Below are 14,825 nucleotides of genomic sequence, written 5' to 3' on the forward strand. Positions count from 1 at the left end.
AGTGAAACAACAGCCAAATCAGAAGAAGTTGATAAAGACGGAGAACCCCTGCTGCTGCTTTCCATTCCTCACATTAAAGTCAGGAGCTTCGGGCAACTGTCACGGTTGTTATCATTTGCCGAAGGCAACAAGCTGCAGGAGGCACAAGCCTGCATCGAAGGTGATTCACCCTCTACTTGGCATTTGAACTTTTCCATACACAACCTTTGGGGAGGAGCACTTTATTATATTCATGTGGAAGAGAAAAAAAATCTACCATGTAAAAGATTTAAAAGTCATATGTACCACTTCATGAGCACTGTCATTCATTTTCCTCGACTGAGCTGTTAATGTCCACATCCAGTTTCTGCTTTACATGGAAAGTCTGATAAGTAGGCTTCTAGGTTTCTCATTTTAGCATGTGGCTTCTGGAAGGTCCAGTGCCCTGTGGTCTTTAAGGTCATGCTAGAAGACAGGTTCCAGGGACCAGCATGAGCCTACCTTCCTTGTCGTACAGTGATGCGCATGACAGTCTGTTTCCTCCAAGAGGGATTTGAACTCCTTCTTTGCAGGAGACAGCCTTTCTTATGTGCCTTTCTTATTCCTTGGCTAGTTCCCATTTGTGAAATCACAGCCTTCTGGGAATAATCATGTGCATTTAGCTCCATGTGAAAGTTTCTCTTTCATTGAAGAGATACACTAACCATATTATCATTTATTCATAAGTGCCTAATGTGAAAAATATTGTGATTGGTTGCCTCTTACACCTGTGTTACACACATTCCCCATCAGCAGAAACAGCCAGTCCTAGGTAATGCTGAATCCTATGGCTTTTGTTGGCTTAGAATAGGTGACCAGTGGATTCCAGGAATATGTTTAACTAAATTCTGCCCACTTCTATGTGAGGTGAGAGAATGCTCCTTAAAAAAGAAAGATGTTAGGAGAGATGACTCAGTGGGTAAGCACACTTGTGCAACTATTGGGATTTGAGTTCAAATCCCAACAGACACAAAAAGCTGGGCATAGTTGTGTGTAACTGTAACCCCAGCGCTGTGGGGGAAGAGACAGGAAGAGGGTCTCTGGAGCTGACTGCCAGCCTAGATCCAGGTTCAGTGCAGTTCCGTATTCAATAAGGGGAAGAATGATAGAACAGGGTACTGACAACCTTCAGTCACTCTACAAGCATGATGTGTGCAAGCAGCTTCATTTTATCTCATCCCAACCACTCATTATGTAGCCACCTATACAGCAAAGCTACTTCTTTAAGTAGGGATGAAATCTTGAGTGCAGAGTCAAGATTCAAGACAGGAGTTAGCAGAGGAGACACAATCCAGGGACTACTATATATTTGCTTTAGCTAAATGACCATCTTCTTTAATGGATTTTGTCCTTCCTGTAAGGTCTTCCTTCAAGCCAAGTTTCATAGCACATGACCATTTGGAAGTCAGGTCCTCTCTTGCAGTTCAGTTTTTGTGTCTTTTAAAAATCTTTATTAGACAACAGCCACAAGATATGTAAGCTGAAGTGTTCGATACATGGCTTGCTTCTTAATCCTATTTCTTGTCTCACATTGAACCAGATGAGGTAGTCTTCTGTGGCATAGCTCACTTCCTGTTGGAGAGTTAATGTCATCATTTCATCCAAATCATACTTTTAGAATTCATCTCCTGGACATTGTTTCTCCACATCCCAATAAACTTAGAGTTTCATTTTTCTAGAATGTTCTGTTCTAAACAAAGATTTTCTCATTTTCCCTTACTTTCAACTATATTGTTTTTGACATTTACAAACTCTATTTTCTTCATTTCTGGGATCCAGTTCTGTTTCTGTATCATCTTGGCCATGCTTTTTACTTGTCCTTCACAGACTTGGAACACATGCAAATGCTGGTTACATTGATTTTTCCAACTCTTAGCATCAAGAGATCAGGCTATGTGCACTAAAAGGTACTGAGAAATTAGGCACTTGAAGCATGTGGAAAAACTGTAGCAGACCTGTAGAGAGGAGGAAGCCTGCTTGGGAAAGGAAGGGCTTAGGAATGGGGAACAGTGATAGGCACAGACATAGATGCAGACAAACAGTGGGCAACAGTGGCAGGCATAGACACAGATGCAGACAGCTTGAGTTGAGTGGGTGTCCTTGTAGGCAAAAGTTTTTCTCTTTAAACCAACTCTGAGCATGTTAGTTGAGTGTATCCATTACACACAACATCCTATAGTCAATGAAAGAAGGGAGTTAGTCTTGATTTTTGTCTTACAGCTGATATAAGACAAGGAAGAACATATGAAGAGGTTTAAGACAGCTCCTAATACAACAGACTCTCAGAAGGAGGGAGGATCCTAACAAGCTCAGCCAGAGGAAGCTGAATTCAAGGAGCCAATTAAGGAGAATTTGATGGGATTTTTTAGTCTTTGTATCTGGATAATCTTTATAATGTATGTTGGCTTTTTTTGTCATTGGTTTTGGTCAGCTAACAGAGACCCTATAGTGAAAATCTTGGGCTTAGATTATGGTGAAATGAAAGAAGATTCCACTGCCTTGACTATTCTTGATACGATCACCAAAGACAATGAAATGCATATCAAAAGGAAAATCGCCATCCTGCTGAAGCAACTGGACCTGCATCTACTCAATCATTCCCTAAAGCACATCTCACTGTGAGTGCAGAGAGAAACAGCTCATGATCAGTTACGGAACTGCTCTTAGCATTTCAGAAAGTGATACAGGAAAAGTATAGACGTTACTGTTATTGAGTTAACATTTCACTTTACAGGAACAAAACGTCCATTCCACTGGATTTATATATACAAGATCTAATGACAGTTTTAGTTAGCATTTCTATGACAGTCTAGTGGGGTTTTCTTCAGGTCAGAAGGCATTAAACACCTGGCCTTTTTCAAAGACTCTTTAGATAATTTCACATCATTAAGTGTCAACACACATAGCATCCAGAGTTTGTGTGGTACAAGTTGTGCTCATATTTCTAGTATTTTCTAAAAGTGATTACTGTTATTATGAAATGTACACTTGAAGGTAGGCAAGATGGCTCAGCAGGTAAAGATGGCTACCATCAGACTGCCAAGCCAGATGACCTATGTTCCATCCTGTGGTGGAGGAACAAAACTGACTCACACAACATGTCCTATGACCTTAACACATGAATCATTGCATGAACATGTGCCCACACACAGATACACACAAATAACAAGAAGTAATTTTAAAAAGAAATTAATATTTGTGTATATTTAGTGTTATCAGAGGCATGATTTCTTTTCTATTTATTTTTTAATTTTATTTTTTAAGCTTTTAGGTATGTACTTATCGTATGTTTAAGACATCTACTCTTATAGCTCCCTTTTTGAGAAACTCCTCTCCTTCCTACTGGTCCACTGATCCCCTTTGTCTCTCTACACATTTTGCCTTCTATTTCCATGTCATATACGTACATATAATATACACATGATTTTCTTCATTTATATAAATTCTAAGTCAATGTGAATTTCTTGAGACTTTTACTGGTGATGATTCATGATTCTAACATGGTTGAAATGAACTTCCAGCATTAGTTACAAATAGGCAGCCCCCCCCTGCCCATTTTGTAATATATCCATCCATGCATGAATTTCCTTTAGATTCTGTTTCAAAACACTTGACTTTCTAATTTGTTTCAGAGAGATCAGTTTGAATCCGGCGACATTTAAGAAAGATATTGAGCTGCTCAAACGTTTCTCTGGAAAAGGGGAGCAAACAGTGCTGGAGTCGATTGAGTACACTTCAGGTTTGTGTCTTCTCAGGTTCGGTTGACATCAGTTTTATCTTCATGATCATGTTTGAAACACTTTCCCAGACTGGTATTCTAGTTGGATATTCAAGATAATGAACTCTCTCATTTCCCTCAATACTTATTTTGTTGACATGGATATACTTGGAACTTGCCTAACTGAACTCCTACTCACGGTCATGGTTTCAGATTATGAATTTTCAAATGGGTGTCGCGCCCCACCATGGCGACAGATTCAAGGGGAAGTCTGTTATGTGCTGGTGAAGCCACACGATGTGGAGACTCTGTGCATCACCTGCAGTGCAGAAGGAGTGTTTTTAAATGGCGTAAGTACCTTTTAAAGAAACATAGCAAAACCTACATGTCTGGAGTTCTGTAATAAGTGTGTGAGGCTTGGCTTGTATCGTGGTCTGTGTCCTGATAACGGTAGACAAAGGAGACAGAAGCCCCATCCTTTCCAATGTACCTCCTGGGTGAATCCCAAAGTATCTTAAAATCAGCTCCGGTGGTTGTCACTGCAGGGCATGGAGTCAGTTTTCGAAGAAACAGGCTTAGAAGTACCTCTTTGCACAAATCCAAACTAAAATCCCTTTAACAGAATTGGTTCCCAGATTAGTCACACATGGATTAAATATAGAAAAGAGCAAAAGGAAAAAAACAAAACAAAAACAAACAAACAAACAAAAAAAAAAACCCAGGTAGTTTAGGAAATACCTATAGCTTTCATCCCAAAAGTTCAAGGGCAAGGGAGTAGAGGAAGCTGTTCAGTGTGGAAGCTAAGAGCAAGAGCTCCAGCAAACTGGAATCCAGGCAGCAGAGGAAGGGCTTCTTCTAGGCTATACTGCTTCCCTGCTTCCCGTGGAGCTCAGAGAGTCTTGACAATGCAGGCCTCAGCTTGAGGGAGTGGATGCTGCCCAGTTTGTGCTGGTACCTCAGGAGGTGGCAGACTTGGGACCTGGGCTTGTGAATTGGGGCACCAGTCATCCACTAATGACATCTCTGAGAGCCTGTGGGAAAAGAAGGAACTGGACATTGGAATCAACCATTTACATGGGAAGCATGGAAGTGCTATTTCTGGCTTGACCCATTAGGACAGTGGGCACGTTAGGAGACGGGACATTCTTCCTTTGATCCTTGTTGTCTGAATCTAACCCAGCCTACCAAAATAGACATTAAATTTAGATTTCAAGACTAAGGATGCCAAAGGAAGTTTGGGCAGGTAGTTCCTAGCTAAGCAATAAGCAGCACACAGCTTCTGAGAGCCCTGGGTTAGAACATGTGAATTCTGGTCACTTTTTGAGTCACTGAACAAGCCAGGAGGCGCTCAGGTGCCCCCTCAATAGCATCTCATCTTTGGAATCTTCTGTGTGATCTTGGGATTCACAAGGAGGCTCCCAAGTCCTGAGAATTCCACTGTCACAATAGTTACTTCACAAAGTCCTACACCTTGACTGTGTTGGTTTGAAGGTCCTGATACCACCTCTAGGAGGGCTCTCTGGAATCTTCTGATACCTGTGAGTACTTTTTCCTCATTAGCAGTTACCTTGAATTATTTCTGCATGGAGAAAATAGGTCATAATTCTGGTTATTGGTTTCCTTGATATTTTAGAAAAGTAAGACTTCTAATTAGAATAAGATCAATAAGGAATGCTTTCTTTGATCTTATAGAGAAGGTCAAGCATCTTTTATTTCCATCTAAGATTATATAGGGAAACATTCAATGTTTTTTTTTAGATTTAAAAGAAAGACTCAGACACTGAGAACCAGAAAAACTTAATTCCCAAATATTAAAAACAGTATAGTTGTGTGTTTTGTAACTTCTTATGATAGAATAATGCAGTAAAGAAGAAAAGGAAATGGACAAAAGGCAGAGGTAGGTGGAAGAGGAGACGAGAACAGAGGAAAGAAGAGACACAGAGTTCTACAGAGGTGTTAGCCCTAGAGGATGAACTCATAGCAATCTGCTACGCACAGATAAGAGTATGACAGATGCAGGCTTTCTCTGGTGAGATTCTAAGCCTCGGGCTTTTTGTGACCTCATCAGTTAAGGTTCTTGAAGTCACAATGCATTTTCACAGTAGAGGAGAACGGTGGAAGGGACGTTACTGACTGGAGAGCAGAGCTCTACATGCAAAGAGGAGGTACTCAAACATGGTGATGGGTGGATGGATAACCAAGTGATGAAAGTAACTCAAGGGGAAGGATGTTGCCCATATACACCAACACAAAGACTGCCACGTGTACCTCTTAGTAAAATAATCATGTACACGAGATGGAGATTTGTAGGGGGAAAAGGGGTTATAGGGATGGCAATGAGATAATAAAGGCTGAAACTGGGAGTAATTATAATGCATTGGTATATGTTGCATTGGTATATGTATGAGATTGTCAAAAAAATTTGATTAATAAAAAATACCAACATTTATGTGTAGTCTGTGACATTCTGATCTGTTTCTCTATTGACTCTTCCATTAACCATTGCATCAAACCTTTCCTCCCAAAGGGAAAAACAGAAGAGGAAGGGGAAATTAACTATGAGAGACAAGGTGAAATTTACAAAGACCTTGTTACGTGTTTAAAGGACAAATCGGCAGTATTTTCAGAGAATATGTCTAAGCATGTAAGTTCTGATCATCCTTTTACATTACTTGACTACAACTTTTTATAGCCTTTTCCATATTTTCATTAGTCTAAACTCAAACTGTATACCTGTTAAGTAATAATATTACTTTATTACTTTATTACATATTCTTTCTCTTAATTATTACTTCTGGTGGACTCTAATATATTTTGTTCTACTAATTTACCTATTCTGGATGTTTCATATCAGTGGGATCACAGGATCCACTTAATATCCATGTCTATGTGAAAGAAATCGTATCAAGTACCAAGGAGAATTTGGCCCTTTATTTGGTTTATTTCACTTAGCAGGTTTATCATGTTTAGATTTCCATTCCTCTTTATGGTTTCGTCTGATTTCATTTACATGTATGCTATACTGTTCTTGCTTCATTTCCTATCACTGTGATAAAATACCTCCACCAAAAGCAACTTAAGGGAGAATGTTTATTTTCGCTCACCATGTTACAGTCTATCATTGTAGGGAAGACAGTAGATACTGGAGACAGTTGGTCACATCCACAGTCAAGAGCAGAGAGAGAACAAATTAATGCAGGCATGCTTTTAGTACTTAGCTGCCTTTCTCCCATCACACAGTTCAGGATCTCCTGCTTAGCGGGTGATGCCACCCACACTGCATGACTCCCCACCGTGCCATCGAGATAATTCCCCACAAACAAGTCATCCTGACCTCGACAATCCCTCCTGTAGATTCTCTTCCCAGGTGACTGTAGATTGTGTCATGTTGGTAATTAACCATACACACACGTTTAGATGGATTAAACTGGGCTTCTTCTACCCTATGAGCACCAGGCTACATGGATCTGTTTGAGTTTGTATTTCTTTGGATGGCCACCTGGAAGTGGACTTTCTGGATCACATGATAATTTTATGTCATTCTTGGAGGGGACACCAAAGTTTTCCAGAATAGCTATAACACTTTAGATTTTACTAGGAATACAACAACAGTAATGTCCAAGGAGTCCATTTTCTCCTTATCCTTTCTAGCATGTATTTTATGCTGTTAGATAGAGTCTTAGTTTGTTACTCATGGGCCTCTGAGATCTAGCCTCGTATTTTCTTTTATCCCATTCCACTACATCCTGGCTCAGCTTTCTGAAACCATTTATCTTTTAAATATTACAGGTATTTTAAAATTGTAAGCTTTCTTATGAAATTATTTTAATTAACTTTGTTCTTTGATGATTTCATGCATGTATACAGAGCATTCTATTTCCTTTCACCTTCTCTCCTTTGTCTCCCTCCCACCTCTGACATCCCTCAATGCCCTCCACCACACAGGCCCCTCTGCCATCTTCATGTCTTTCTGATTTGTCTTGTGACCTACTAATTTTAACTGTCCAAGTAGCCATGACTTGGGAACTATTCACTGGATCCTGGTGGGATCACTGCTTGGAACACATCTTAAGACTTTAACTGTTCCTCCCTCAGAATCCAGCAGTTGCCAATAATTCAATAGGGAGGGTCAGGACCCCATGAGCACCTCCTGATCAATGATTGGTTGTTAACAGGCCCAGCCTGTGTAGGTCCAGGAGTAGGTAACTGACAGCTACTGTGTGATCAGATTTGCAGTGGCTGTGCCATGCAAAAGATAGCATTTGCAGCCCTTCTGATCCCCTTGGCTCTTACATTCTTTTCACTCTGTCTTCTGCAGAGTCCCCTGAGCCCCAGAAGGTGGTCTAAACATTATGTTTTGGGACAATGCTCTGTTCCAACTGTTCCCTGAATTTTTGTTAGTATATTAACGTCTCTCACAGTATATAGCTGATCATTGTTTTTGAAGAAGCTTTTTTAAATATATATATTTTTAATTTTTCTGTTTTCCAGAGAGACAGACCAAGAGAGAGGGGAGAAAGGAAAGAAAGTGGAAAAGAAAAGGAAAGAAGGATGGGGAGAGGGAAAGATATTTCCAGAAACTGGCTTATGCAGTTTTTGGAGACAAACAAATCTGAAAGTTGGAGGGAGATCAGTGTAGCAGGCTGGAGTACAGACAAGCACAGAATTATGTCTGGAACCCTAATCCCATGAGCCAGTGAGCTGGAGATTCAGGCAAGGATTTCTGTTTCCAGCTCAGGGAGAGTTTCCTCTTTGGGAAATGTTAGTCTTTCCCTCTGTAGGCCTTCAACTTCCTGAGTGAGGTAGACTCACATCACAGAGGGCAATCGACTGCTGATTCAAATGGCAATCCCTGAAAAAAATTACGAACACAGCAATATTTAACCTGGTACATAACAAAAACATAAGGCACCTTGATCCAACTGGGCAGACACAAACAACCGTTAAACCTACTTCTGCCTAATTTTCGTCCCCCTTACCTGTTTTTAACAGTGTCAACCCCCCACCCCCACTTCCCAAAGCCAACAGTGCTGCTGCATGCTTGCACTACCATCTCAGCTGCCTGCTGTCACTCAAGAATTCTGTTTGGTTTATTTCATGACACAAGATTTTACTAGGGAGGGCCAGCTTTGAACCCAGGATTCTTCCCAGCAAGCCTCTAATGATCAGGATTACGGACACGTGCCATCATCCCATCCTAACTGAAGTATTTCATTCTGGGAGTCCCTTAGCATAGAATGCTATTGGAGTGTCATCCATGGTAGTTCAAATTCTCCAGAAAATGCTAATCTGATGTTTGACCCGGTCATCTAAACTGCTGTTAGAGGAGACAACTCCTGGATTGGAGACATTCAAGAGTTAGGGATTCACTGAAGTATCCTTGTTTTAGGCTCTGGCCTTACTTACCTTATGTAACCTGGAGCCCCAAATCTAAAGCATCTTTGGTTGTTTTTGCCAATGAATATCACTCATTTCCTGTAAGAAAATAGAAGGAAAAATATGCTGTAGGAGGGTTGGGATTAAGGCATAGGGTCCAGGCACATCCCACAGAGAACTTGAGAGCCTCTCAAGAGTCAGTGCCCATCTTCATCTGGAACTGGAGTCTCCCCAGGTTTGAGTGACCTCCTACATTTGCTTCTTGTACTGAAATCTTTTCTGTAGATGTCTCCCGTGAGAGTCATTTACCATGTGCTGTTGAAGCTATTTTGATATGTTTCATCTGTCTTCATTAAGAATGAAGTTTTCAGACTAAGATTAGCAAAGGCTAAGTCTACCTTATTAGAATCAGAAATCCAATATGGACATTTTTATCATATGCTTAAAAACCCTTTAGCAACATTTTCATATAGTAAAATTCACAGATCTTGCATGGTATTTGGACAGCTATCTGTGAAACACCCTGATCAAGATAGAGATCGTGCTCATCATTATTGAAAATGACTTGATTCTGACTTTGGTTTCGTCTTTATCTATCACAGGTGATCACCTTGGATTTCTGCCTTTATAGATTAGTTTTGCTTATTACCTCCTTAATTAAGATGTAATAAATTTCAGTCAGCTTGTTTTGGAGATTCATCTATATCTTAAGTTTGTTACTTTTTATGAATTGGATATACCACAGCTTGTTTTATCCACACCCTTGCTGATAGATATGTAGGTTATTTCATGCTATGGGCTTTTTAGAACAATGTTCTGTCACTTGGGATGTCTGCAGGACTGCTGTGATAAGTCCTCTTTCACATCCTCCCACATTCATTTAAGTCTCTTTTGTTTTGATCCATCTAGATAGAAGTGTGCCAATCTGAATTAGCCTTTCCAAAAGTCAGATGTTTCATTGACTTTCTCTGGGTTTGACTTCCATTTTATTTCTGCTCTTTACATCATTTTTCCTTCCTTCCTTCCTTCTCTCCTCCCCACTCCTTCTGGTTTTTTTTCCCCCTGCTTTCTTTGAGATTCATTTTTTTAAAATTCAATTTCTTAAGTTGGAAACTTAGTTCATTGATTTGAAGCCTTTTTTCTTCTTTCTATTATTGTTGGTGTTATTACTATTTGCTGTGAAATTCGTGTTTACAAGTACCATAAAACTGTTCCCTAAACCTTAATCTGTAATATTTTTATTCAGATCAACATATCTGAGCATGTTGTCAAGATCATTCTTTTATTGATTAAGTTCTAGTTCAATTCTAGTGTATTAGGAAAAATATTCTATATGATTTTAGGAGCCATGTGTTAATATTCATTTTTATGGGCGTAATATGATGTCACTTGGTGATTTTTTTCCCTTGTACATTAAGAGTATGTATTGTGGTGTTGGGTACTGTGTCCTACATATTTCAACTGAATAAAGTTCATTAGTATGCAGCTCTTCTATAGCCTCATTAATAAACATTAATCTATAAACATTAATCAAAGATTTCTACTTGGGGGCTTACCAACTGTCCTCAAGGTTCTGTTCTTGCTTTCTCTATCGTCAAGTTCTCTTGGTGAATACACACTGGGAATTGTGCTCTAATGAATTTTTTTTTTTGACATTTTATCTGCCCCTCTTTATCTATAATATGTTTGGTTTTGGAGTCTACTTATGGGATTGTAGGCAGGAGAAGACTTCTGCCTTCTGTTTTGTTGTGGTTTGGTTGGTTTTGTTCTACTAAGTGGCCCTGAAGCCAGCAGTCCTATGTCTTCTTTCCAAGTACTGTGTTGAGGAACATTTCACCATGGTGGCAATCACTTCTTTAATGTCTAATATCCAGATATAAGTAAATGTGTAGCGCCTGTGCTACCATCTCTTCCACAAATCGGGCCAAGGCCTAGAGATTGAAATAAAGACAAGACAGTGGGTTATTCGTTCAATGGCAAAGTCGGAACGCCAAATGCCGAATGCCGTTTATTGAAGGGTAAGAACGGGTTTAAATACCGACTTATAGCACAGTGGAAAATTACAGGAATTTTTTGGCTTAGCTCCTCCCTGTGTTGTCAGGAGATATGGTTGTCATGGGGTGTGTGTCACGAGGTGTGTGTCACGAGGTGTGCTGTCATGGGAAGAGTACCAACAAAAGCCTTGGGGCAAAGAGTTCTGGCCAATAGCTTCAGGCTAGCTCAAGGCGCCTCAGGGGTCCATGCAGGGCCCTGCAGGTCCCCCTTTCTTTTAATATAAACTAACACCTTCCTTAGGTGGCAGAGGACATCCATACCCGTCATTGGAGAGGTCACCCAGGCCCGTAACCTTCCTGTCTTAGGTTGGATATTTGCCCCCTCTGCCTTACCCGTCACTGGTGAATAGTTTGTCAGCCACATGTGGGCAGAGGCATTTTCTCTTGAGCCAAAGACAACATCTGTCTTGTTAGAACGTTGGCCTGGGCCTGTTTAATGCTGTGGCAAAGTAGCACCAAGTGCAAGGGCTACAAACCTCAATGATCTGCCCACAAGTTGAAGTCCTTGTAAAAGGCCTTCTGCATTGGCAAGTGGCACTCAGGTCTAATAGATGTTAATGATCTGCATGGCTTGATCTGCATGGCTAAAGCATGTGTATGTATAACTTAAAAACTCATCACTCCAGGATTTCTGGAGAAAAATGATGCATTAACACAGATTTGTGTAAAAGAGAACAAGAAGCCATATGAGCTTCTCACAAAAATTCAAGTGTTCCTATAGGAGGTTAGTTTGTAAATTTAGTTTAAAAATGCCAATTTGTACTAGATAATTAAGTGTGCTTTGGGTAGCTAAGGCTTAAGCCAAATCACCTGCTAGTTGATCCACTGTGCTTGCAGTATTTTCAGATTGGGAGAGGGCTATGGTAGAAACTGTTGCTTCAGTGGTGAAGGCAGCACTGGCAGCCGTGATCCAAAATCTCCTTTCTTCTCTGCTGCACACCTGGGTACATGGCCCACCACAGCTGTTACAGCCAGCAGACCTGCTGAGAACAATTGAAACTTCCTACAAAATTAGTAGCATTTGTTACAACAAAAAGAATGGAACCAGAATACAGTGCCTGAGATGAAGGTGAAATTCTTGTCCTTTGGATCGAAGTGTAAATTTATATAGCAGCTTGATCCAAACTATAATTAGTGGTCAGGAAAAAAAGGCCACACATGGCTACTCAGACACACATGCATCAGGATGGGTAGATTCTTGAAGACCCATCAGACCTTCTTTCTGGCTGTTACAATCACTATCCCTCCGCATATGGTGAATCAGCCACTCAGGCACCCAAACAGGGTTATCTGCGTCTTGTGGAAAGACACAAACTGACCCTCGGGACCATACTAGAACTGGGTTAGAGTTGCACCATTTTCCAGTAGTGACATTCTTCCACATAACTGAGCCATAGTCAGATGACCAAGGGTGCCAATGCCTGTCGGCCGCAGATTGAGCAGCACCATCAATAGTTAAAAAATTTAAAATGTATAGGACAAGAGAAAGGTGATTATGAGGAGATCCTGTAAACTCCCCCTTTTTTGTTTTATGAAGATAGGTTTTAATTGTGCAATGTGCATGTTCCACCATGGCTTGACCCTGAGGATTATAAGGGATACCTGTCTTATGTGAGATAAAAAAAAAATATTTGCAAAAAGAATTAAAACCCTGACTAGTATAAGCAGGGCCATTATCAGTTTTTAATTGTCTGGGCATTCCCATATAAGCAAAGGCTTGTAAACAATGGCTCTTAACATCCTTAAGCCTTCTCCAGTATGAGCAGAGGCAAATATGAGATGAGAATGGGTATCCACAGATACATGAACAAATTGTAGTCGACCAAAGGAAGGAACATGAGTAACATCCATCTGCCAGATATCATTAGGTGTGACACCACGGGGGTTAACTCCAAGGTGTGGAACAGGTAAGAACTCTGCACATAGGGGACAATTCTTAACTATATCAATAGCTTGGTCTCTAGTAATTTAAAAATGGAATTTAAGTGACCCTGCATTAAGGTGGAAGGTTGTATGAGCTTTGCAGGCTGCTTCATACCCAGACTCTCTCATCATCATGATGGCACTATCCGTTTTAGTATTAAAATCAGCAATGGCATTTCCTTCACTTAAAGGGCCAGGCAAATCAGAATGTGCTCGGAGATGTCCTACAAAAATTGGATGAGATCGCCTCCATAGTAGGCTTTGTATGGCTAGTAAATGTTCTTGTACACGAGACACTGGAGCTATATAAGCAGCAGTTTCTAAGGGAGCCAATATATGATACACATATTTACTGTCTGTGTATAAGTTAAATGGCTCATTAGAAAAATGTTGAAGGGCTAATTGTACTGCAGCTAGTTCCGCAAATTGTGCAGACTTCACTTTAAGTATAGAGCGTTTGATAATGGGAAAAGAAACAACTACTGCACATCCATTTGAAGAGTCATCTGTAAATACATTGCGGGTCCCCTTCAGAGGATTTTGGGAAATAACCTTGGGGAAACACACAGGGTGATTTAAAAAAAAAAATGAGCTAACTTACTGGAAGGAAAATGACTATCAAAGTGGCAGGGTGTGGAACACAAGAAATGTGCCCACTCCTCATCAAACTGTTGAAGCCATTGTATCTGTTGTTGAGTATAGGGAGTAACAATTACATCCAGCATCTTGCCAAAAACTTGAATACTCATTTTGTATGCCTTTTGAATAATAGAAAGCATTGCCTGAGGATAAGATCTAACTGTCTTTCTTGGGGATGCATGTTCATGCACCCATAATATAGGACCAGTTTGCCAAAATACCGCAGTAGGGGAATACGCTGAAGCAAAGACTAATAACATCAAGTTCAGAGAATAGTCAATATAATTTAAGTGTGCAGATTGGAGGCATTTTTGCACAAGCTGTATACATTCTCGTGCAGCAGGCATTAAGGTACGCGGAGAAGTGGGATCAGAATCTCCTTGTAAAATATCAAATAATGGTCTAAGCTGCCCAGTGGTTAGGGCCAAACTAGATCGAACCCAATTTATGTCTCCCAATAATTTTTGAAAATCAGTAAGGGTGGTCAGATTATCCAGCCTTAAAGTAATCTTTTGAGGACAGATACCAGAAAATAACAATTGATGACCCAGGTATTGATAGGGAAATTCTTGTACCTTTTCTGGGGCTAATCTTAAGCCCGCTAATTGAAGATTATGTTACAATTCCCCAAAAGCCTCATTCACTTCCTTAGAATCTGGGCCGGCTAAAAGAATATCACCCATATAATGTATAATATATAGGGATTGAAATTTTTTCTAATGGGGGCAATGGCCAATGATACATAAATTTGACAAATAGTGGGACTATTGGCCATTCCTTGAGACAACACCACCCATTGATATCTCTTATAGGGCTCTTTAAAGTTAATAGAAGGAATGCTAAATGCAAATCACTCACTATCCTGAGGATGCAAAGGAATGGTAAAGAAGCAATCTTTTAGGTCTATAACTAATAATTGATAGCCTTGAGGAATACCTACAGAGGAAGGCAAGCCAGGTTGTGTTGCTTCCATAATTTGCATACAATCATTAACTGCTCAGAGATCTTGTAGGAGTCTCCATTTTCCAGATTTTTTTCTTTATAACAAAGGTTGGGGTATTCCATAGGGAAGTGGAAGGAACAATATGTCCTGCCTC

The 14,825-nt window shown here is 40.2% G+C and overlaps 1 protein-coding gene across 1 annotated transcript in view; it reads left to right on the forward strand.

Annotated features, from left to right (window-relative positions):
* The window catches only part of Odad2 (outer dynein arm docking complex subunit 2), a 154,835-nt gene that overhangs the window by 10,886 nt on the left and 129,124 nt on the right, over window positions 1-14,825 (forward strand). The window contains exons 3-7 of the mRNA XM_051205607.1: window positions 3-160; window positions 2,450-2,636; window positions 3,651-3,757; window positions 3,950-4,086; window positions 6,264-6,380. Of these exons, the coding sequence (XP_051061564.1) occupies window positions 3-160; window positions 2,450-2,636; window positions 3,651-3,757; window positions 3,950-4,086; window positions 6,264-6,380 (706 nt within the window). The remainder of the gene's footprint in view (window positions 1-2; window positions 161-2,449; window positions 2,637-3,650; window positions 3,758-3,949; window positions 4,087-6,263; window positions 6,381-14,825) is intronic.

This window comes from Phodopus roborovskii, unplaced genomic scaffold (assembly GCF_943737965.1).
Source record: "Phodopus roborovskii unplaced genomic scaffold, PHOROB, whole genome shotgun sequence".
Classification (NCBI taxonomy): Eukaryota; Metazoa; Chordata; class Mammalia; order Rodentia; family Cricetidae; genus Phodopus; species Phodopus roborovskii.